Source organism: Trichoderma virens (assembly GCF_000170995.1).
Source record: "Trichoderma virens Gv29-8 chromosome Unknown TRIVIscaffold_6, whole genome shotgun sequence".
NCBI classification, from domain to species: Eukaryota; Fungi; Ascomycota; class Sordariomycetes; order Hypocreales; family Hypocreaceae; genus Trichoderma; species Trichoderma virens.
This window is the reverse complement of record NW_014013743.1, coordinates 1598561-1622747: the sequence shown is the minus strand read 5'-3', so window position 1 is coordinate 1622747 and position 24187 is coordinate 1598561. Positions and strand designations below refer to the sequence as shown.

Genomic DNA, 24187 nt, shown 5'->3' with positions numbered 1-24187 from the left:
TCGCACATAACATGATGTGGGTAGCATGCCTTATTCAGTTCGTATCATCACCGTCCCTTGTTTCTCATGTACGGTACAATCCCATCGCTCCAGCGCCTAGGGCAACGAAGAAAGAGGAAGAAGATTAAGAAGAAGAAAATAAGAAGAACAAAGAAGGGCAAAACGAAGATAGTAGAAACGAAGAAAACAGAAACGAGGAAAGCAAAGGGAAGAAAACAAAAGGAAGACGCCGGCTTTTGCAGATCGCAGCATGATTGTTCCGAGCATGTGGGCAGAGGAGGAGGGAGAAATGTAATGTTTCTCAACATCAAAACCCAGGTCCATGATCAGGCGGTTTGTTGAGCGCCCCTTTGACAACGCCCAAAGCCACCCCGATGATCAACGCGCCACAAAACATAAACACCACAGCCAAGAGAATGATGCAAATCTTAAGGCGTCTCTGCTTGCGCCGGCGCTCCGCAGCTGCCGCGTCCAGCTTATAGGGGTCTTCGACAGCATTGCTAGCCTGCGTCAACGCAGAGGTCGAGGCTCCCGGTGCCAAGGGTGCTAGTTGAGGAGACATGGCCGTTGTCGCGCCTTGTAGCGGCATCATCTCGATGCCCCCCGTCTGAACATGTACGTCGATGCGCGCATTTGGACGTGTAGCCGGATTGGTGGGAATTGTTGCATCGATTTGTGTGTACTGGTATGCGCTTGGAGCCTGACTCGGGTCATAGGGAGGAGGAGGGCTGCTGGGGATATCGTAGGGCTGCCAAGCTCCCTGGTTCTGAGGCTGGTGCTGATGCTGGTGCTGAGACTGGTATCCAGGCTGGCTCCCTACATGTGAAGGTAGAGGCGTCATTCCATGCGAGGGATGCGAAGGGCTCGCGCCAAAGCTTCCAGCGCCGTAGGAGGCCTGGAGCTGCTGGTGCCGGAACGGCGAGTCGTCTGGATAAGCAGCATCGGGGATCGAGTGCGAAGGATGGTATTGCTGCCGCTGGATGTCGTCATCGTATGAATCCATGGCCCGGGCCGAGCCGTGGCGATTGCGCAGGGCGGTCGAGGAAAGCGGTTTGATTCAGCCCAGCAGCGTGGGACGGGTCTGAGATGCAAGCAGGACGAAAGATTTCTAGAACTGAGGTCGAACGAGTGAGCCTCGGGGGTCTCCACCAGCGTAGCCCACACGAGCTGCAGGCTTTTAATTCAGTAAGCAATAGCGGCAAGGGGCTGTGGAGGCAAACGTGCATACATAGAACAGGTGGTAAAACTATACGTGTATACGGAGTGTGTGCGCGTGGGATTCTAGGTGGTTATGTGATGGTGGCATGAACAAAAAGTACGCAGTATGGAGTACAGGTACTCGTAAGTGCTAATCCAAATCCAAGAAAGAGTGGCTTGGATCTAACAATGGAAGGCAGATTGCTCAGGGGCCTAAGCCAGCATCTAGCAGGCCATTGACGTAAAGTGAAAGTTAAACGCCGTGTAAGAAAGGGGACCGGCTGGAGAAGGCGTGTTGCTGCGGTATCGTCTCGCGTGGGAAGGGAAGGATGCCCGACGGGGGACCAAGAGTGAGAGAGATGTTTGGGGATGAGAAAAAGGCGCGGGTTGCCAGCAGGAAGAGCTGTCCTGATGCAAACAAAGAGTGAGGCTGTGCTCGGGGGTAGCGGATCGACACGGCGCGGGTCTGCTAATAGACTGGATGCTAGCAGCCATGCTGGCAAAGCTAGTAGTACGGAGTATTAGTATATGCCAGTTTGCGTTTGCAGTAGAAGAGCTGCAATCCGAGCATAGTGTTCCGCATCCACGTCTGCCTGCATTGCAGCACAGCACTGACTAGCATTTGGTGCTTGGTGTGGCCAATGCCAATGCCAATGCCAATGTCTCCGTGAGATGAGATTGGCCGCCTCCATGTGCGAGTCCAAATTGCATCGCGTGTCTGTGCTCCCACTGCCATGTTTGCGTTTGATGGCCTCCATAATACGAGTACCTGCTTGTGCGCTGTAGGCTGTAGGCTGTAGGCTGGCCTTCTGCTCCCTCCCGGCAGCGATCAATCCAGACCGTCCAGGTTCCTTCGGCTCCCAAAGACAAGCTCATTCACGCTGCGCCTTGGCAAGAAAAGAGGCCTCGAGGCACCGACCAAACGAGCCAGGGGTACCAAGGAGGGACTGGATCGAGCAGGGGGGGGAGACGAGAGTAATTTTGTCGCCTGTTCCATATTGTTGACGGGCCTGTAACGGGGTTAGTTCGCGCCAGAAGCTGAAAGTGAAACGGGCCAACATGCCTGCGCGTTATGCGGCTGTGCCAAAGAGTTGGGAAACAAAGCGGGTGAGTGATTTGTTTTGTGTGATTGCCTGTACTCGTATGAAAGAGAAAAGAGAAAAGGGAAAAGAGAGATTGTATTTTTGTTTTCCAGTGTGTGGTCAAGTCAAGATTGAATCAGAAGGAGGTCAGGAGAGGCAGAAAAAAAGGTACAGAGGAGCTGGTACCGATGCATGAGGAAAGAGACGGGCCCATTCTGAAGTACTCTGAGCTGGGAATGGCGAGGGGAAACACAAGAATAAATAAATATTAACTATATACATATGTACATTCACCTTGTACGAGAGAGAGAGAGAGAGAATTGTATTTCTAAGTGATAATCGCGTTGTAATGGATCCTCATGGAGGTGAAGCCATTCAGCCTCCGTCCCCCTTTGCTTCTTCCTGTGTGATAAATGCGATACAAGCCATACCCTTTCTAGACTGCAATTCGTCGTTGCTTTTTCCATCATATACGAACGTACGAATCATCTCTCAGCTCATTGAATCTCACTTACTGATATATCATATGAGTTCATCCCCAGTGGCCTTTGAAGCAAGATCCTTTGTTGATCTCACCTCTCCCCTGGTTCGCCACGGCTCTCATTTAGCCTCATCCAGCGCCTCTACAACGGAGCTTTCAGCAGTCGAACTAACAATATGAGAATCAAAATATGACATTTCACTTCCAATATATTCACGAGAAAAGAAAGGAAACCTCTCACAAAGCATCCGCCAGAATGCCGCTTGTATTAGTCGCACAAAGTCAAGCCAAACGCTGTTCCTAGGTAGTTGAGCCTCACAAGTACCGTACATCAATAAGCAAAAACATGAGAAAAAAAATTAATAACACTCATATGTAAAAGCGGCAAAGACTTGATTACTTTTTCTCCAGGCTCAACCCCGTTATTCTAAATTAAACACCGGCTTATCCGCCTTTCTAGCAGGTAGGTACATTGCAGTATTAAAGACAAAAAGAAGACAACACAAAATAAAAAAAAGGAAAAGGGTTTTCAAGACGCGAACCCGCTGCTGGTAAGAGGGGAATAAAATGGGAGTAAAAAAAAAAGATGGATTGAAAAAGAGTGATGACAGGAGTCAGGACAAAGAAAAAAGAGAGAGTGGAAAGAGAAATTCGTGAGCATCGACTTCTTTATCCCTGAGATGCAAGTTTGCCGTCATGTGAAGTTCTGTGCTTCAGTGCGTGGTTGTCTTACAACGTGACAAATAAATGCGAGTCGAGCTGCTCATCCAGCCATCTTCCACATGCTCTATCGTTGCGCTCGCTCTTCCAACTGTCGAGTGTCTCGTCCCCGTAACAAATACAAAAGAGAACCCATGGGGTAGATGATGACGCCCCCCCTTGGTGCATGCGCGGCGGTATATATATGTGAGTGAGGGTGTAAATGCGAGTATGCTAGTATGCGAGAATATGCGGAGGTGAGTGTGTGAGTGTAAGAGTGTGTGTGCGCGAGAAAGGAGGTTGGGGTGGAAATGGTTAAGAGGAATGGAAGCTGAGGAGAAAGGGGTGAAGGTCCCAGCCGGGCTGCTATTCACCACCAGGAAATCATGCCGACTCTCAATTTGACTCCCTCTTACACCGCTGCTGCAATGATGTGTGACTGTTGTGCGTTCAGGTAGGGAGCCCATATCAAGCCCCCCTAGTATGGAGGTCTGGTCAAATTGCCCAAGCTACCCTCACCAGGACGGCTATCGATGCCCCTCAGGAGCTCTTGCAAGTCCATCGTTCTGCCACCATCATCGTGGCCACCCAAGATGGACCGGTTTGTAATGCTATCACCTCCGCGGCTGTTGGAAGTACGCTTACTATAGGCCTTGGCTCCGTAGTCTTGAACTGCAATGTTTCCTCCATTCAACTGCCCTCCCTTTTCTGAAAGGGAACTGAGGTTGGGGAGCGGGGGCACGGGAGGAATACCCATACGCAGCCCTCCTTCTTCTTCACGGTCACCATCCAGGTAGAGCCTCGGTAAGCTGTCGCGGTTCGAGCCTGCGCTAAGCGGGGCGCCAGAACTGCCAGATCTCGACCTCTTGCTGAGGCCGTCAGCCGACGTGGTTGGCCGGTCTGGATCTGTGCCTGTCGGACTGAAGCTCTTTTCTGACGGGCTATAGTCGTAGCTCACCATACTCTCACCGCTATCATCCTCGGAACCAAAGGTGTTGGGGGATGCGTTGCCAGACAGCACACGCTTGAGCTGCTCAACAGACGCGACGCCAGCCTTGCTCGACGATGATATCGTCTGGGAAATGCCGCTTCGAATGCTTCCCTGCCGGAACCTAGGCGATGGTCCGAGAGGTCCAAGGTGGTTTTGATCTGCCATGTGCGTTTGGGAAGAGTATGGTCGCAGGTTATGCTGGCTGCCGTAGGGCGAGTATGGCAGATAGCCATTGTTGCCGTTGACAGTGCTGACAGTCAAGTTCCTAAGGCCGGTAGCCGTGGTGCCTGTCCGTGAGCCGTTGATTGATTCCGTCTTGCCTTCGGCAGCCAGGGCGGCGGCCACTTGCTCTCTAGACCACTCCGTTAACATTTGCTCTCGGTAGGCATCTGGAAGCTCCAATGACCTGTCAGGGGCCATCGCGATGGATGAGGATCCTGGGCTCATGGGAGTGTTGAGAATGGGTCCGGAGAGAGATCGGCCAGGCGAGGCAGTGGGACTGTTTGGCGGGAACGAGGTGCTCTCTTCGTAGCCCACAGCAATGCACTGGATCAGAGAGGCTCGGTCATCAAACGGCAAGAGTTCCTCCGTCTCGAGAACGCTGAGATCCCACTCGGGCTGAGGCGAGGCCTGGCCCAACGGCCCTATCTGATCGAGGGCCAGCGCCGGGACGTGGATGCCCGTAACCCAAAAGCCTTTGCTCTTGCGCCGGGCAACCTCGTTTCCAATCGCCCTGCCCACTGCAGAACCCTCAAACTCGAACCTATCGGTCAAGGCCCAGAAGTAGCCGTGGCACAGAGCCGCGATTCGAACCTTGTGGACGGGCTGGTCGACGGCCAAAATTTCTTCCTGGAGGCGGTAAATCATGGGTACACCGTAACGGACAGCATTGACGCCGAGACGGGAGACGAGCTTTGCCAGTAGCGTGTGCAGCACGGCAAGATCATTCTCGAATTCCACAAAGTGGAGGGCGCTGTCGTATATGGCCAGGTGAAGCTGCGGGAGGAACTGCGAACGTCGAGTCCTGGGCTGGCGCTCCTTGTTCGACGCACTGGATACAGCACGCCGGCCGTTGGGCAACTCGCGAGCATTCTTGGCGGCGGCGAGAATGCCTGCCGCCGTAGACTTGTGCGGCTCAAGCGCCTCGTCTCTGGCCAGCAAATCGATGGGTGTCGTCTCCAGATCCAGCCATGTAAGCAGGGCGTCAATATAGCCGCGCCGCACTTGGCCCGAGGGATCGCGGAGAAGCCATTGGGTGCCTTCCCAGACCTGAGTCGGCACTCGGTTCCGGCCCAAGTCGGCATTGGTCCTGATCTTGGACTGGGGATTGGCGACGTGGAGGATGATCTTGACGATGCGGAGCGCCGAGATGCGTCCCAGCGTGTAGGAAAAGTAGACGTCCACCAAGTTGTTGATCTGACTATCGGCGAGATCTGTCGTGGCAGTTGCCGAGGGAGGCGAAGGGTTGCTCTGCTCGTTGCCGTCTGCCTTCTCGCCTTGTGGGGTTGAAGGAGCGCTCGACGACCGGCCAGGCTTTAGTCGTCCAACAATGGCAGCAATCATGTCCGAGATCTGATCTGCGTAGTAGATGTGGCTGGCGAGGTCTCCGATGCACTGCTCCAGTCGCTCCAAAAGCTCTTTACGCTGCGGCTGGTGTAGATTCTGCTCAATGTCGCTGTCCGTCGCCACCTTGTCGCTAGGAGTCTCAGCTCGGCTTCCAATGTTGGAGAGAGTAAAGAGCTTCCTGATCTGCTTGACGAGACCCAAAAGGACATCCATGACACTCAGGCCAATGAGGTTGATGTCAGATCTCAACAGGGACTCAATCATGGTAGTCAAAGCTACATACTGATCCAGGTTGTCGTCTCTCATGGGGATGTGTGTCAAGGTATCGAGCGCCATGACCAAGATGATATAGCGATCCTGCACCGGAGCCCAGCGAGCGATGATGCTAAAGATCTTGATGGCCCAACCCTCGTCGTTGCTCGTCATGACCTTTTCTCCCTGCTTTACACGCTCCAAAATGAACTTAAGCAGGGCTGCTGTCGCCGAGTGGATCTGCGACCGGGAGGGCACAACAAAGATGCTCTTAAGGCACTGCATCGCCAAAACACCAGTGTCCTCTTCAGCCATCTTGTCCACGTCCATGGCGGTTCCTGAGATGGCAAGCGGGTTTGCATCACCACCGGCTTCGCCATTTTGGACCGTGGCAACGCTCGTCCTACGTCGCAGAGCCTTTTCCGTGTCCTCCTTTTCCTCCACTTGGACGCGTTCCAGTAACAGGTCAAGCAGCGTCTCATCGTCGGTCCACAGGTTCTCCAAAATCATGGGCACGATGACGTCGATTTGGCGTCCGCTCACAGAAGAAAGGGCATCCGAGGTCGATATACACTTGATGGCACCCAGCCCGGCGTTCCTCCACCGCATCTGGACCGGCCGGCTGGATGCGTTTTGGTTTGGCGAATTTCGGGTCGATGCAAGCTGCGCGTAGGATCGAACGACGGAGACGTAGTGGCTGAGATATGCTTGGTCGGCGAAGAGGGACGAGGCATCATGGTGTTCGCAAAAGGCCTCCCACGTGGGGAGCGAGGATTCGATCATGGTAATGTCGTTGGACCGCAGGATGAGCTCGAGGATCTTGAGGATGCACGGCGCGATGAGGACGGCATCTTTGGGCGACTTCTCGACGAGGGCGGCGAGGATACCAAGAGTCACCTGTACGTTACTGCACAAGAAGCAGGGGCAATGCCGCAGCAGTCAGCTTTCAGCGCTTCAACACCTCCGACACCATCGCCAATATCACATCACGACCATCGCCACCGAGGGGTTTGGAGGCGGATGCCCCGGCAAGGCCCGGACACGGCACGTACCCAATGCGCATTCGCCAGACATCGCTGGCCGTCTTCTTCTCCAGAAAGGCGCCAATCTTTTGAATCTTGGACCGCCGGCTGGTCGCGTAGTAGAGCAGATAGCTCAGCTCGCTGCTGTTTGGCTTGACGTCAACTGCTCCCTTGGTAGTCCGCGGATAGCACTTGAGCACCAGGACCTGATGCTTCGGGCGGCATTTCTGCTGGATGGCGTTCATCGCGCCAGCGACTGAGTCGTTGTTTTGTTCTCTTCACTCTGCTCGAGGAGGAGCGAGGCGAGATGAACGGGGGGTCGAAAGAGACCGCGTATGCGAGGTGGATTTTGCTGCTTCCTTTCGAATCGTTGTTGTCGTTTGGAGGGTTCACAAGCAGGTTTGAAGCAGAAAAGCCACGATAGGAGGAAAATGCGTCCCAGGGAGATTGGCCTTGGCCGCCTAGCCGCGCTCCGTCCTCCGAAAGGTACGAGTGTACCGCAACACGGCGCTGGAGGGACGCAGTACAGCTACCTGCAGTCGACGTGCGGTGGAGGTCCCGGTACCCCTAGCGCAAGCTTCTGGTGTACGTCGTGCCCAAGTACCGCAACAGTATGGGGTACGCAAGGCCGAATCCAGCCCCGTCTAGCCCGCTGTACCTGAATTGTTTTGGGGGGTCCCCCCCTCTACCTAGTGGACAAATCTCGTCACAGCACAGCGTCTGGGGTCACTGTTTCCCTGCCCCAAGACCGCTAAAACCAAGCCCATGGCGGCCCATAGCGGCCCATAGCGCCCCACCTGCAGGCGAAAGATGGCCAGACGGGATTTGATTGATCTCTGCAGCATTTCATTCACGAACAATCAACACGTGAAAGCCCAGATCCAGGCACATTACGCGTACATGCACCCGTGAGCCATTGATTGTTGCTGCGATTATATTGCGCATCAGGCCCTGTGCCCAGTGATTCTATCCTCCTGCAGTGCCTGTATAGATAAGGCACATAATATCTGCCCAGTGTCCACAGCTCCCACAATTACAGTCTGTCACGCCGTTTTCGTCATCAGCGCGAGAGTGCCCCCCAATCTGGCACATGTTTGGCTGAGACATTTGAAGCCTGTGGCTGCATGCAGTGGCGCGTTTGCGTGTTAGCATCCATATTGTAGCAGTCATCCTTCAGCGGTCTCTAGTGCTGTGGATGCTTGGGGATATAAGCCTAGCCGTCTCACAACATCAACAAGGAATCCTTCCAGGATCGCTAATCTGCTGACTACAGGCACTACCTAGTACAGCGCTTATAGGCTAATCGCTGGTCGAAGCTGTGCTCATCAATACGAAATCCTACGCTCTCTGATGCGGCGGCACAAGCTGACGAAAAATTAAAATCGAATAAGACGAAATACAATGGAACAAAGATATACCAAAAAATAATGGGACAAAGAGCTAGCGATTGCCGCATCTACCTAGTGCCTTATCACTCCCGTAGCCCATCATGTCAAGTCTCGGGTCATGCGCTTCGCCTCACTTACCCTACATATTCCATGTGATGCATCGCCACCTCTTGTAAACTGTTGCTCAAATCATGGACAAAGAAAAAAGGTTGAGAATGCCGTCAGGTGACGTAATCATGCTTGCTCCGAAACGTCCCAACAAAATGAAGAAAATCTTCTTTGTGTCTCGCGATGCATCACATCTTCGGGGATCAACACACACAGTTGTGGCTCCACAGACTTTCGGTTCCGGGTGCCGCGATGAACAAACTTCCAATGCCAGGATGCGGTAATATTGTACCAATACGTGTACCTAAGCTAAGGAGCTATAGCTGCCACAGCTTACAGTAGTGAGATCCATCATCGTGGCTGTTGCCACCACACCAAGGCTCAAAAGAGACAAAGTGTCCTGAGCATATCGTCATCCATTCAAAGCAGCCGTCGCTTTGTGTGCAAGTACACGTAGCTAATCTGCATCTAGGTAGGCTGGCCAAGCTCCAGAGCCCGGTTAGCCTAATATACGAGTACAAACTCACGTAGCGACTGAGGGGAACGTGGGACGTGGGACATGGGAAAGCACCGAGCCCCCGGCTTTGCGAATGTCTCCAGTAATCATTATAATCACCCAAATCTTCTTTAAATATATATCGATATATCGAAATGTTTTGCTTGCCGTCTGCCACGTGAGAGCGAGAAAAAGAAACGAGAAAAAAAGAATTGACAGAGACGTTTGTCTAACCACCGATACATTATGACCCTCAACGCCTGCTTCCCTCCATTTATGCCACAGATGCAATCACAAGAGCCGCCACGCCCTCCTCCTCGCCTCGGACCGTAATCTTTGTCGTAACACCGGATTTTGACGAGTATGCCATGCGAATGTTGGCCACCACTCTGCCGCCGTTGACCGTCTTGCCCAGCAGCTTGAGAGTGTGTGTGCTCTGGTTGACGGGGACATCTGTTCCTTCGAGGGGTTGCAGGGAGAGAATCTTGGCCAGCTGCCCGGTTGCCTCTGTTGCCTCGTTATTAGTACTGCAGCTTGAAAAAGTAACGAGGATAGGGGGTGCATGGGAATGACATGATAAAAGACAAGGACAATGAGGCTTACCGGCTATGCTCTTCATACTGCTCAGCTGCAGCGTCTCCTCCGCCTCTTCTCCAGCAGCGCCAACCTGCTCCCAGATATGGTTGAAGTTGCCAGCATATGTAGGGATGACATAGTCGCTACCACTGAGGTCGAATTCTGACACCTCGTACTCATCGTCGTAGCCCGTCTCTTCGGGTTCGCCCGTTGAGGGATCAATCTCCTTGCTTGTAAACTTGAGCACGTTGGAGAAGGTGGAAACAGGTAGTGATGCCTGTCCATTGACCTTCTTGAATGCCACGTAAACCTTGCCCGGCTCATTTGTGGCCAGCTTCTCGGCTTGGATGATGAATACTTCCTCCAGTTCCTCCTCGTCTGCAGGGGATGCTACCACCGACACGTTTTCTAGGACTGTGTCGGGGAGAGTGTTCTTCACCTCATATTGCAGCACAATGTGTTCGTTGAAAATGTGCTTGACCACGCTGACGACGTATTCCGTCTCAGCCTCGGTAAGCTCAACAACAGGCGATGACTTGACCACACTGCCAAACTCCTTCATTTCGGGGATCTGCATCAGCTCCTGGGCGTATCGCTGTGCCTGGGCGCTGGCAGTTGCCGCAGCCTCCGCGCCGCTTGCCGGTGTCTTGGTTGGGCCGGCCTTTGGCGCCTTCAATGTGGGAGTTGTAGCAGTAAGCTTCTTAGTCCTGTCTTCGGCATCTGCCTGTTCTCGGGTCACGACGGGGATCTTGGAGATGTCAAACGGCACGTCGAATGCAGACTTGTCATCTGACGTGACGTACAGAACCAGCTGGTGCTCGAAGAAGGGGAGCGAGAACATGTTGTCTGCGTAATTGAATGTGTCAGCAGCTGCAGGCCATTGGTGTTCATGAAGGGCAAAGGAAAAGAAAACTCACCATTCTTGACAAAGTTTCGGGCCATCTCGTCGTCCTCTTCGGCCATCAGCTTCAGGTTCAAGGCCGCTCGATCTCGAACCTCGTCATCGACATCGTCTAGACAGCGCGTAAGCAGAACCTTGACACTGCTCTTGACATCAGGATCCTTCTGGCCAACGCCGAATTTGGCAAGCGCCGTGACGGCAGCGGCACGGACAATGGCATTCTCGAGGACGACGCGGTTGTAAATGTAGCGAATGTACTTGGTGGGCTGGACGGTCTTGGGACCCTCGAGACCGATGAGGTGCAGGATGCGGACAGCCAGCTTGGTGAACTCGCAGTCTTCGATGAACTCGCACAAGTGTGCAAGTGCATCCTCCTTGGAGTCGGGGACGAACTTGATCAGATCGAACATGCTCTCCACAACGGCGCGCTTAAACTCGTAGCCACCCTCGTCGCGCAGGATGCCGCTGAGGAATGTCAGCATGCCAGCCTGCTTGCTGGGGAACTTCAAGCACAAGGTGCGGATGGCCTCGACAATGGTGATCTTGAACTCATCGGTGATCTCGGACATGAAGCCCGAAATCTGCTTCATCAGCCTGTCTACGCTAGCCTCATTGCCAGTCTTGAGCAGGGTGGTGATGGCAAAGGTGGCAATGGACCGGTTGGAGTTTGAGATCAAGAGCTCAATGTCAGTGTTGCAGACGCTGACGGCGGTGGGGTTGAACGAGGCAAAGCTGTGGAGGATTCGCAGGGCGGCAAACTTGGTGACGGCGCGGGGCGAGGTCAGGAACAGCTGCAGGACGTGAACGGCCTGATTGACCTCGGCGTCAGTGACATCGCGCATGTCACAAATGGCCTTGGCAGCCTCAAAGTTGACCATTTCGCTCTTGTGTCGCAGCCAGCCGTCGAGAAGCTGCATCATGGGCCGGCGAAGCGAGGGGTCTTCCTCTGCAAGCTGCGCGGCCAGTCGGACCAGCATCACCGTTGCGGCGGGGCTCTTGACGGCCCCGGCAGCGCCGAACTGCTGGACCATTTTGACCAGGGCCATGCGGTCGTGGGAGCGCATCTGGTACAAGAGGCCAATGGCATGGTACTGAGCCATTGTCGAGCTGTTCATGGGCAGAGAGCCGCTGGACGTAGAGAAGCCCAGGGAAAAGCCACCAGACGACTTGGAGGAGGCGGCTGCCTCCTGAGTCTCGCTCTGCCATCGTCGCACGACGTCTCTAGCAATCGGCAGCAGGTGGTAGGATGAAACAAGCGCTGCAGAAGAGACGGACGGGTTCTTGTCCACAATGGCGGTTTTCATGACACGCTCAATGGCTTGGACCGTGGTAGCCTGTGTTGCCGCCTCACTGTTAGCAACTCGCGGTCAAAAGAGCTTCCAAAGGCGCAGCAAGAAACACGTACGTCGATGATTCGGCACAGAGCACGGATGGCATTGGGCCTGTAGATTGCGTCACTGCTGCCGCCGGTGTCCTTCATGACGGTGCTGGTCACCATGATTATGTCCTCGGCGGAATTGGCCAGCTCCTTGATGATGAGGAGCACCATCTGCCGCAGACTGGCGTCCTTGTTCTGGAAGAGCTTCGAGATGCCGAAGAAGAGGGTGGTGGCTTCATTTTTGGGGAAGGACTCGCCCGTGTAGAGGAGAAGGGCGATCTTGGTCAAGAGAATGCGGCATCGTCGAGGCTGGATCGGAGAGCTGTTGAACAATCGTGCTGTGCGCCCCCGAGTTTAGCTTCGAGCTCGGCCACTTTGCCCAAAGGCAGCAGACGGTGGGGGATGGAGATGGAGGTGGGAGAGAGAAGATGCAGGCGCATTTGCGGCGGAATTGTTACCTTCTTGGAAGACCTGAGTTCGGTCCACCTTGACCAGCCCCAGGTCGGCATCCTCGTCCTTTTTTCCGTAACTCATCTTGGGCGATTTGGTCGGAGAGGATGTTGGTGATTGGAGTCGTGGCGGTTTTGGCCAATGTCCCAGTAGAGCCACGTTAAGGCTCAGGGATGAGAGACGATCGTGCATGGTCACGTGACGGGAAGGCGCCTTGCCGAAGATGGTCCGCGAATACCTCGCAAGAGGTACATTGAACAGCTTGTCGACGTTGCTTGTATTGGGGGTTTGAGGGTGAAATGGATGATTAGGAAGCTTGTTGGTTCTCTCGGATCTATGATTTGGTTGGCCATGAGTTGAAATGCAAATACTTGACCATGGAAAGAACATCCATGGCCTTTGCCCGCATGGACCTTTCTGCGATTCAGTGACAGACAGCTGTCACTTAGTAACAAGGTACAAGACATGTACAAGTCCATCGCTTGTGTAGAGCTTTTTATCTTGAATATTTTTTTTTAAATAAACGTCATTTATTTTGTGTGAATTGATGGTGATACTATTTTATCCATTGAATCGTGTGCTTGTTTTTATTCATATTTTTCCATCTCATATTCTGTCATCTTGGATGGGACGTGATACAGTTTGCTTCATCCGGGGTCCACCGACCCCTCGGTGAGGTGACAAAAGCCCCAGGGGCTCACCGACCGCCATTCCCCAGTTATATCCCCTAAAGGCTGACATCATTCGCTGCTAAAACTCATCCATCAATCCTCTCCAGGTACGGAGTACTTGCGATTTTTCCATCCTCTCTAACAAACAGAAACCCCCCTCTACCTCTACCACTCTCCTCTTTTCCAAATCCCACCCTGCTTCAATCCTTTCTGATCACTCAATCGGCATCCACAGCTATGAAAGTGCCCACGCGAATACCCCTCCAGCTGGCATTGCCTCGCCGGCAGCTCGTCCGGCCCTTTCACCAAAGCATCGCCAGAGCCGCCAATGTCGCCCCGATTGTTGGCACTGGACCTCCTCCGGATCCTCCCACGCCAGCAGCCCGAAATGCTCAGGAGCGTCTGGAGCGGCGAAAGAAGCACGCTGAGCTGCTGAAGTCGGCTAAGGAAGTACGAAGTGCTCAGGACGGCAAATCGGGCGCCGTGGCTAAGAGGTTCTGGAAGGAGGTGACCGTACGAGAGGTTGATGGTTAGTTGATCCACAAATGTCACCCTCATCCGCTCTCAATCTCTCAATGTATATCTAATCTCATTGGTTTACAGGAGCCCTGCAAGTCCATCTGGATGCCCGGCCCTTGCGACACCCCAACACCAAGGCCATCATCCGTCTGCCGCTTTCTAAGCCGAACCTCGCCTCTGCCTTGGCCCTCGAATGGGACATTTTGACGTCTGCCCAGCAGGCCACCAAGCAGCACCTCATCCCCCTCACCAGCCTCATCTGCCGTGCTCTCGACATTCTCGACGATGACGCATCCAACGGGCCCGAAGCCACCAAGATCCGCACAACCATCACGAATACTGTCCTGCGGTATCTGGATACAGATTCGCTGCTGTGCTGGGCACCTCCTGCGGGCCCTCACGATAGAAGAAATGATGCCGGCGAGAGCCTGAGAGATGTGCAGAAGAAGGCTGCGGAGGAGACAGTCAGCTACCTGACGACCAACGTGTGGCCAGGAATCACCATTGAACCCGTTCTAGATGGCCACTCCATCATGCCGAGGGAACAGAGCGAGGGAGTGCGAGAGGTAGTCCAGGGATGGGTCATGGGCCTCGACGCCTGGGAGATTGCCGGGCTGGAAAGAGCCGTACTTGCTGGCAAGAGCTTTGTCGCCGCAGCAAGAATTGTCGCCGAATGGAGCGAGGGCCCCGTAGGCACTGGCCATGCTGTGCCGGTGGGACAATTCAGTGTTGAGCATGCCTCCAAGGCTACGAGCTTGGAGGTGGATTGGCAGGCCGAGCAGTGGGGAGAGGTGGAAGATACACATGACGTGAACCAGGAGGACGTGAGGCGGCAGCTGGGCAGTGTTGTTCTGCTCGTGTCAGGCACCGGCAAGCAGCAGCACTGAGAGAGGAGGAAGAGAAGGGAAGAGAAGAGAAGAGAAGAGAAGAGAAGAGGAAGAAATGCATGGCATGGCATGACGGCATAGCGGATAAATGGTCTTGATGAAGCTTTCAAGACTGCACTACGTGGCAAATGTACAACAAGCAATAGAATATAAATAAATTCCAAACCGAACTATCTAAAACTATCTAGGTACCAGAAGTGCAGTATGCCGACTGCGTATATAGATACATACATTCGTGTTCTCTGTATCTGCCGTCCCTGAGGCCCTCCCTCTCTCTTTTCCCCATTTTCCTTAAACCCTTTCGTTTTCCCTTGTGATTTTTTTTTCTCGTTTATTTCATTTTTCATTTTTTAAAACAGATTTTTTTTTTGAAAAGTTTTCCCCAATTTTGCTTTCTCACAGTATTCAATCTTTGCACCATATTTAGAGAGAGGGTATAGAACAAATTCATCATGTGCGCTCCCTTGAGCACAGCGGGCCATCTCAGCTCTGCCAATTGCCAGTGACAAATGGATCGTCATTAGGGTTGTAATAGATATTTAGCGGTAGGTCTTCAGTAGAAGCTTGAATCAATGCCTGTGGCTCAGTTCCAAGATCACCCATGCCTTCAGTGTTGCCAAAATTAGCAGCGTTGGGATCTGAGGGCAACGGGCCGGGCATCGTGTTAGAAGACGAAGGTGGTGGGTTGAAAGCCGAAACTTCTGACCGGGGGCTTGCATTGGAGTCCAAGGATTCTTCCGTGTAGAGAGTCGCGTTGGGATCGGAAAATACCGTATAGGGACCCGCGTACGGAGCTGGAGAAACCCACGAAGAAGACATGGCTGGAACTGTATTCGGGTTCCAAGGACCAGCATGAGGATCGGCAACAGACTCCGAAGGAGCTGCACAGGGAGCCCCATTCCAGTTTTCATTCCAATTTAACGAGGTAGCAAAAGGTACTATGGTAGAATCTGAAGAAGCCATAAATGGAACCATATTCGGATTTGAAGCAACATTATAGAGAGCAGCGGCATACTCCGAGGCAACATGTGGAGTCATGCTCGGATCCAAAGGTAGCGAAGACGGGACGCTACCCGAGCTGTTAGATGCCGGATGTACTGTAGAAGCCGAAGTGGTAGGAAGAAGAGCTGAATCTGACATTGAAGGAGCTGCAGGTGGAACTGCATCAAAGTTCAACAAAGCTGTAAATGGAGCTGTGTCAAAGTTACACGGGGCTGTAATTGGAGGAGCATCAAAGTTCCACGAGGCTGCAAATGGAGGAACTGTGCCCGACCCTGAAGAAGAACCATATAGATTTGTGTTATAGTTTGAAAAGGTAGTTGTGGCAATTGCACTAGGACCCGAAGGGGCCATTTCGCTCGTGGCCGAGGACATGGGATTGAAATCCATAGAAGACGCCGAAGCGGGGAATGGAGCTGTATTCGAGCTCGAAGCATCATCATTGCGAGACGCACTCGGGCTCATGTTAGGCATCAAAACCTCCATAGGGGCTTTTCTGTCTGAATCGGAGGATGTCGGCTGTGAAATGCTCTTGGAATCGGGGGATGGCGACCAGGGATTCACAGGAATTGTGAAGGGTGTCCTAAGGGGATTTCTTAGAGCAAGAGCCATTTGATATTTCATCTGCGGCATGGCACTGTAGTTGTTTTCAAGCACACGATTCCCGGAAATTTTGCTGTTTGTATTCCACAAAAACATTAGAGCATCCGTATGGAAGTGATTGTTCGCGGCGTTATAGCCGAGAATCTCTTGACAGGCTATCCAGGTACTCTGGATAGTTGGTAGCTGGACATACGACCAAAGTGATGCGGACGTTTGAGCCATGATAAGGATGAGGCCTGCAGTGCTAGTATCTGTTGATCCGGTCAAGTCAGTCGTCCCTCATGCGGGAATCCGAAGAGATGGGAGAGGTAGACTTACGGTATGGACTCCACCACCACTCTTTATTGCCGTTTAGATGGATCCAAAATCGCTTATAGATATAGAATATTAGACAACCAGCAGCGTTAAGACAACCCCTCGCAGACGCAAGAGTCTTATCCATGACGACGGAGTCGGGCTTATGTGAGGTCGAACCGGATTGAAGACTTCCTTCTATGGCTTTCAGCATGAGAATTGGGCGAAAAAGCATGGCTCGTAAGTAAAAGAAGCTTTAACATACATCGTAGTGTTAGTGTTAGTCAAACCATTACGGCCATCATCTTCCCAGCGCTGCAGTCTGCTTACTTTGCATTTGAAGCCGTTATTAGCTTCTCAAATTCGTGCATGTGAATATATTCGTCTGGCAAACCCGAGACACCCCAGGAGATATCCGAAGTCAGTGAATCGACGAATTCGCGAAGTTTTTCGCGCAACTCAGGAACAACAGTGTCGAAACTGTTGTAACCATGGTTTGGCGCTGCTTCCAATATGGGCTCGCGAACTCGGCGCATTTTCTCAAGTAGCTTCTCCAGCTCCTCTATACGATTAACGCAATTGGTAAAGAAGCTAAAGTCAACGCTGCCACTCGCAAGTTGCCCAGGAGTGATGACGGACGGGGCGCTGCTCATGTCATGACTTAGGGGCAACTTGGAAATCCTAGTTTGGGAAAACCTGAAGACGGAGTTGGGTTTTTAGTAGAAGGCCAATTGACGATAAGAAGGGAAAAAAAGAAAGAAGAAGAAGAGCTAGGAGGAAGAAGTAAAGATTCTTACAGATTCATCATGATACACCCATACCAGGTCTGTCTGTTGGTACCTTGAACACCTGCTGCAGCACTTGCAGGCTGATCATCTTCATTATCAATCCCTAAACTTCGTGCAATACGGCAAGCCAAATCGGCAGGGATTTTTCTTCCCTTTACTCCAAATGTGGAGCCGTTGTAGGCCACGGAAATAATAAGTAACGTTTGTACGGCGGCCACGCAGCTTGTCTTGAGAAGTTCCTCCGTCATGAAGAACTTTGCGCATTTCCAGAATACGCCGGAAGCGAATTTCTTGTCCTTCTCCTCCAGATTCGCAAAGAAGACTGCGTGACAGAGAATCGTGAAGAGGGCACACTGAAAAAGACCAGTTGAAGGATTGGACTCATCTGAGCAACCGAGGCCAGCATAAGCTGACGAGAAATCCAACTTGGTGACAAGCATAAAGAACTTGATGCAAGTATGCATAAACTTGTCCATATCGAAGAAGGGGTATATAAAGTGGACTTCGTTGCCGTATAATTTGAGAAGATAGAGGGACAAGCTGCGAGGCGGCAAAAAGAAGGGTTGAGTGGAGGAAACAGGAGGATTTTTAACGTAATTTTGCAAGCTGAGCAGTTCGTTTTTGGTCATTGAATCTAACTTTATAGGATTACTGCCTGCCGCCTGGGAGGTATAGCAGTAATTGGTATGGAGAATGGACGAGTAATTCCCTACGTTTGTAGGTAAGGGTCCATACGGCTCAAGATGAACTCCCATGGGAGGATTTCCTGATTCCAGAGCGACTGAAGGATTCCGGTCCATGGCTACCTGAGGATTCACAGCTTCCGGTGGATTTGTGGTTGCCAGAGGCCTCGCATCATCTGGATGATCTGTGCATGTTGGTCCTACGTCTGCTGTAGAGCTCTCATTCACCCGGGGGTTTCTGTCTCCTGGACCCATGGACACTGGAAGAGTGGGGTTTGGAGTGGCACTCGTGGATGGCTGAGGATCATTGACGGCAGGAGGGTTCGTACAGACTGGATTTTCTGTACCTGCGGGAGGAGCCGTGGACGGCGGTGAGATTATAATCGACGGAGTGCTCATTGATGCTGAGGAGCTCGCAGTAGCAGGAAGATTGTTTGCTACTGGAGAGCTTTCAGATGCCGAAGGAGAAATGTGTACCGTAGGACTTGGAACTGGTGGAAGATTTGGGCGCAGTGGAGGGAGTGTTGCTGTTGAAGGTCTCTTCCTCATCCGCGGAGGATTGGCCCTAGTCCTTGGCCGGGCAATGACTGGTGCCGAATTCCTCATGGTGGCCTTGGGATTGCTTGCTGTCAGGCCCGTGGCTGCTGGGGGGATTATTACACTTGGGCGAGCCACAATTGGTACATGAGGATTGGCTCGCAGATGAGCCATGGCTGTTGAAGGACCATTGAATGTTGTGGGAGCCACAGATCCTTGTGGATTCATGGGTGCTGAAGAATTCATGATTCCCGAAGGAGCCATAATAGCCGCCAGAGGATGAAAAGGTCCTCGGGGCATCATGTGTTCTGGGCCCATGTTGGTTGTTGGAGGTTTCACACTTGCCTGGGGAGCTGTATCTGCCGAGGAGTTCCTGGGTATCTGACCCATTGCTGTCTGAGGAGGCATGGCAGTTGAAGCCGTACCTGTCGGGAAACCCGTGGGTTCAGGGAGGTTTGCGTAATCCGCTGCGATATTCATAGATGCCCTCGCCATATTCATGGCCACTGGGGCACCCATGGCTGCTGAATGATTCATGTTGTTTGCTGCAGCGCCTACATGTGGCTCGTGGTTCTCGGCTGCTCGAGCACCCGGGAATGTTGAAGACTTCGCGGGCGTCCAAGGAGGCAACACGCCGAGGAAGCCTGGTGGCATTGAGTTCAATGATGAGTAGCGCTGATCCGATATTATTTTCTGGGCTGGCACCGATATATCTGTTGCATTCACTAAACTTCCCGCTGTAGCGGCAGCTGTATGCGCACTTGCATCCGAGTGGGGGATTCTGTCGTCGTCGTTGCTGCCACTGACGGATTCAATTTCCATGGGATCATAATCACCGTCTTCCGTGGCCATGGCGTTATCAAAACTACACCAATCTGTCAGCTCGCAGTCCTCACGCTATTCTTGCTTTTCCTCGTTCTCGCAATGGTCCCTCATCCGGAACTTACCGAGCATTGTTAGAACTACCCTTTGCGGCTGATGCAACTTTTGCGACGCAATCAAGGCATAAGTCCTTGAATCCAGAGCTCATTTGTTTGCGGAATCCACAACATTGACAGACAGCGATCCGAGTCCCAGGCTTGGGCCTCTGTCTAAGTTTGCGGGGGGAGTTGGGCTCTTGACCCCCCCCGACCCTGGGTTTCTGAGCATGCGAAACCATGGTCCTTAGACGCAAACGCAGCCTACCGCGTGCGTTTGTGGTCGTGACGCACAGATCCGGGGTAGAATTGTACTTGAATTCGGGAAGCAGTTTGTGAATTTTGACAAAGTAAAAGGGACGAGTTGCAAAGAGCACAGAAGCGGGAACGAGATAGTGTCTGAGGGATGGAGAAGGAGTTGAACACAACCACAGGAGTTTGTCCTATTTATGGTGTAATTGAAAAGAGACGGAGAGATAGAGAGAGACAAAAGAGAGACACAAAGGACAGAAAAGAGCGAGAGAGCGAGGATGGGCTCGAGGCAACTCTGACAAGAGCCTCCTCCCGTTCGCCCACAACTGCATTGCGAACCCTGGATCGAACTCAGCCAAATCTCCCACACGGCCAGTGGGATATGGCCTTTCAGCTTTTAGCGTGCCAGGTCTCAGAAACCTCTGCCGTCCTGGAAGAGTCCCTAACCTGATGAGGTCCAACTGCAGCGCCACGGTTTGCTGCGAATGGTACACAAGCAAGCACAAAGTTCGGTGATAATTGGTCCGCGGCATCGGCCCCGGCCGTCTCGTGCAGGGCTTCATCGTCCGTGGACGCCACGCATGAAAGAAGAGGCTGGGAGCTAAGAGTGTCGGTGACGGGAGCCCATCCTGTGATAGGCGCGTGAGTACATCACGCCGTGGTATTGTAAGCAGGAGCAAATCTGGTACGGAGGCTAGAGCGAACCAAAAGCAAACAATTCCTGTCCAATAGTAATAAGACATGCATGCGTAGTGTAATCAGGCAGCACGGCTAGTAGGGGGGGTGCCAAGTATTTTCTCTGTCTTTGCCTGGTTTCACACGGCATCAGAAAAAGCAAAGATAGAAATGAGCAGCCGCCCCGAGACCGCACGCTTCTCGTGCTTTGTACATGGTCGAGATCCTGCTCCCACGCATAGATCTTGGGCACCGACAAGACCTCGGCCGACATGTTTCCCCTCCCTGTGACCGTGTGATTAATGTCTTACCTTGCCACGCAATGCGCGCTCTGCCTGTGGTATTTTTAGGCGAGGATCGGAGCCAGATTTACAGAGTACATATATACATGTACTGACGTGAACAATCTCTCCGCTACGGCCAAGGTGCCAATAGGAATTCTGGTGATCTATCAGTGCTGTACGGAGTAACTGTACCTAGTGATTGTAGCCAATGTCCCTGGTAGAGATGTGAAAGTTTGTGTACGTGATTGCACAACCAGATAGCCGCCAGCCTTATGCGAAATGAAGCCCTGTAGCACGCACATGGATCATGGGAAATTGTATGGCGACACCTGTGCTCCCTTCCACTGTAACTCGTCGCGTCTACGATGGGAATGCTTGTATTCAATCTAATAATTACGTACAACATGTTTAATCTAACTACGATGAACGGGATATGCCATCTAATTACTGTGTAGTTTTACATATGCCGCGAGGCCATTGCCAAACACACTTGCCTGGTTTTGCAAGAAAGGCACATAGCTTGCCAAATCCCACATGTTCTTTGTGCCAGACACCATCAGGCTCAAGCTGGACAGAGACGCAGCGGCATAGAAGAAATATCGAATCGCTCTCCTCCAAACCTGTTGGTGTGGCGAATTTTTGGCAACCTGTCGTGGCGCGTATTAGTGCCAAATCATCAAGAACAAGTGGCTTGGGGACGGCAAGAAAGAGAGTAGACGGGGGAGAATAGATGTGGCAGAAAAGTTCGACTCACATCGTACTTGAAGTCCTTGTAGGCGGGAAACAGACTCTGGTACCAAAAGTAGGGCTGAGAATAGGGATATGCCATGGCGTTGTGCACAGCCCCATTTCTAGCCCTGGTGTACCAGCTGCTGCATCCAGAATAGAACACTGTGCCCTTAAGATCTGTCTGAATCTGGTCAACATATTCCTTCTCTGCGTCGATCTTGACATCGACAGCCATAGCATTGCCTTGAAGGATGGGTTGGATCAGTCGGAGAGAGTAGTTGACGGCGTTTTCAATGGCCATAAGGGTTGATGTGTGGCCTGTAAGCGTATTCGGACCTGTGGGATCCAACATTAGCCAGGGTGAAATAGCGAAGATGGAACAGTGGTGCCTCACCCAAAATGATAAAGAAGTTCGGGAATCCGGAAAGGCTTGTTGAGTGATACGCTGCCGGTCCACCCAGAGAGTTCCAATGCTCCTCTGCCGTGACGCCTCCCCGTCCAACCATGTCAATATTTGTGCAGAAAGAATTCGAGTCAAAACCAGTGGCCAGGACGATAACATCTGCTTCAGTAAAGCCGTCCTTTGAGCGGATGCCTGTAGGCGTTACCTCTTCGATGGCATCGGTTCGGAGTGTGACACTGTCCGAGTGCAGGCTCGCCAGATAGCCCATGTCGTTAATACGTCTCTTGCAGCCAATCTCGAAGTCGGGAATCAACATGCCGTGGTACTTTTCGGGGGCCGTTTCCTCGATGTATTTCGTAGCTTTGGCTGTCAGAAAACTGCGATGAGCGGCACCAGCCTTGGTCATCAAGAAGCCCGTCATGTTTTTTTCACAGATTAGGAAGACGGCAAAGCGGCAGAAGGCAAGGACACCAGGTACGTTCTTAAACAGCCACTGAAACAGCTTGACGTTGGGCGTTGGCATTGGAGGGGTGATCCAGTGCTTGGAGCGTGCAAACTGCGTGACATGCTTCACTTGATCTTTGATTGCTGGGACAATCTGTGCAGCTGCGCAGCCGTTGCCGATGACGGCGACCTTTTTGTCAGTCAGGTCAACATCGTGGCGCCATTGAGCGGCATGAAGAATAGGGCCGTTGAAGCTCTCGATGTTTGGAAGGTCTGGCTTGCGAGGGTGGACTAGGACGCCCGCTGCGCTGAAGAGGAACTGGCTCTCGTGAACAAAAGTCGTATCGGATGCGTTATCACGAACGGTGATACGCCAACGGCTGGTTTGTTCAATCCATTCGCACTTCTCAACGGTGGAATTGAAGGTCATTTTTTCACGGAGACCATATTGGATAGCTACCTTGTTGAGATATTGCCAGATCTCTTGCTGGGAAGGCAGGGGTGAGGACCACTCAGGATTGGGGGCGAAAGAGAGGCTGTAGAGCAGGCTAGGAATATCACAAGCACACCCTAGAAGGAGTTACTTAGAAAGGAGACAGACAACGAAGGAAAATAGCAAAGTAATGCATATGCCAGAAGATGCAAACAGAGGGATGCATACCTGGATATTGGTTCACCAGCCAAGTGCCTCCCAGATCGCTGTTCTTCTCGAAGAAGCGGATATCCGAAATCCCATACCAGCGCTTGGCAGTGCATCCCAGAGCGATGCCAGAAAATCCAGTGCCGATGCAGGCAAACTGGCTATATGTCGGTTTATCAGACATATTTCGGTGATTTTTGGGCGCCTGGAATTGCTTTTATTTGACGATTCAGGTATTAGAAAGACGAAGCAAATGGTGGAAAGAACTGTAAAATTATACAGTTGTCTATAGGTAGGTAGGTGGGTAGGTATTCTCCTTCTTCAACAGAGACTTGTCCTTGACACTGGTCCTTGACACTGCCCGAAGAACTACGAGAAGCAGACATTTATATATCCAAATCTATCGAACGCCATGCCGAGCATGAAAAATAAGCAAGTTTCCCGGTCTCTCGTTGATACCATGTACCATGGAAAAGAAAAACAATAACGACTCCATCACACGTCTTCCCGTCTCCCCATTCGTCCCTCCCCAGTCCCCCCTCCACGATTCCTCGCTCTGCCTCCTCAGAGTTACCTCGGCAGAGATTACTTCCGCTTATATACGAAATATTCAATCGTATTCAACAAATTCATCAGGCTGGCTCCCCTCTCTCGGCATGGCAAGGACTAGACGCCAATAGGAGGAGATAAGCTGCCTGCCGTATTGGTGGCCTCGGCCTCCAAACTTGTGTGTATGGCCCCGCCCCGAACACAACATATCGCTTCTGCAGTCATCAACTGGAGTCAACTGGGTGCTGCTATTCTATCCCCTGCTGCTGAAAGGCCAAGAGGAAGAGAGAAGAAGAAGAAAAGCAAGAAACGTGTCTGGTCCCTGTCATTTCCTGAGCTGATTTCTCTCGCAGTATCTTACCCTAGGAGCTCCTATGTTACCAAAGTGGGAAGACGCAGCATCGGCGAATTCTAGACCGTCGGCGTCCTGTCGAGATTTACAAGGACTGACGGAATACATCAACCAAGTCCCCCATTACGGCGGGACGGCCCTCGATGCGGAGAAGTTGGAAGCGGAGCCCGATGGCGGGTCGGGTCGATCCAAGCGTGGGAAATCAGTCCAACTAAGATTAACTGCTGACATGCTGTAATGCTGCTACTGTTCCTGTTCCTGCTCTTGTTTCTCACTCCTTGTGACATATAGGTATAGGCACGTATACGAGAACAATACGATACAACTACGGCCGACTCTCAGCGCTCTTGGCCGGGCATGGCAATAAGAGACAC

At 52.2% G+C, this 24187-nt stretch overlaps 6 protein-coding genes across 6 annotated transcripts; 1 reads left to right on the top strand and 5 right to left on the bottom strand.

Moving 5' to 3' along the window:
* Positions 1-307: 307 nt before the first annotated feature.
* TRIVIDRAFT_209203 (uncharacterized protein) lies at positions 308-1495 on the bottom strand (the record flags this gene model as incomplete). Its single annotated transcript, XM_014101340.1, has 2 exons — positions 308-1174; positions 1229-1495. The coding sequence occupies one exon, from the start codon at positions 1001-1003 to the stop codon at positions 308-310; it is 696 nt and encodes a 231-aa protein (XP_013956815.1).
* Positions 1496-3937: 2442 nt separating this feature from the next.
* Positions 3938-7535, bottom strand: TRIVIDRAFT_495 (uncharacterized protein; the record flags this gene model as incomplete). The annotated part of the gene is made up of 2 exons (XM_014100847.2): positions 3938-7175; positions 7321-7535. The coding sequence occupies 2 exons, from the start codon at positions 7533-7535 to the stop codon at positions 3938-3940; spliced, it is 3453 nt and encodes a 1150-aa protein (XP_013956322.1).
* Positions 7536-9354: 1819 nt separating this feature from the next.
* On the bottom strand, positions 9355-12671 carry TRIVIDRAFT_71263 (Adaptor protein complex; the record flags this gene model as incomplete). Its single annotated transcript, XM_014101339.1, has 5 exons — positions 9355-9789; positions 9886-10704; positions 10776-12093; positions 12165-12475; positions 12596-12671. The coding sequence occupies 5 exons, from the start codon at positions 12669-12671 to the stop codon at positions 9557-9559; spliced, it is 2757 nt and encodes a 918-aa protein (XP_013956814.1).
* Positions 12672-13495: 824 nt separating this feature from the next.
* Positions 13496-14664, top strand: TRIVIDRAFT_28258 (uncharacterized protein; the record flags this gene model as incomplete). Its single annotated transcript, XM_014101338.1, has 2 exons — positions 13496-13787; positions 13862-14664. The coding sequence occupies 2 exons, from the start codon at positions 13496-13498 to the stop codon at positions 14662-14664; spliced, it is 1095 nt and encodes a 364-aa protein (XP_013956813.1).
* Positions 14665-16209: 1545 nt separating this feature from the next.
* TRIVIDRAFT_12520 (uncharacterized protein) lies at positions 16210-17911 on the bottom strand (the record flags this gene model as incomplete). The annotated part of the gene is made up of 4 exons (XM_014100867.1): positions 16210-16517; positions 16585-16814; positions 16891-17256; positions 17382-17911. Coding segments are annotated over 4 exons (1434 nt in total), but the record flags the coding sequence as incomplete, so codon positions are not given.
* Positions 17912-21082: 3171 nt separating this feature from the next.
* On the bottom strand, positions 21083-23227 carry TRIVIDRAFT_179915 (uncharacterized protein; the record flags this gene model as incomplete). The annotated part of the gene is made up of 4 exons (XM_014101337.1): positions 21083-21343; positions 21451-21761; positions 21820-22842; positions 22934-23227. The coding sequence occupies 4 exons, from the start codon at positions 23094-23096 to the stop codon at positions 21137-21139; spliced, it is 1704 nt and encodes a 567-aa protein (XP_013956812.1).
* Between the last annotated feature and the right edge of the window lie 960 nt (positions 23228-24187).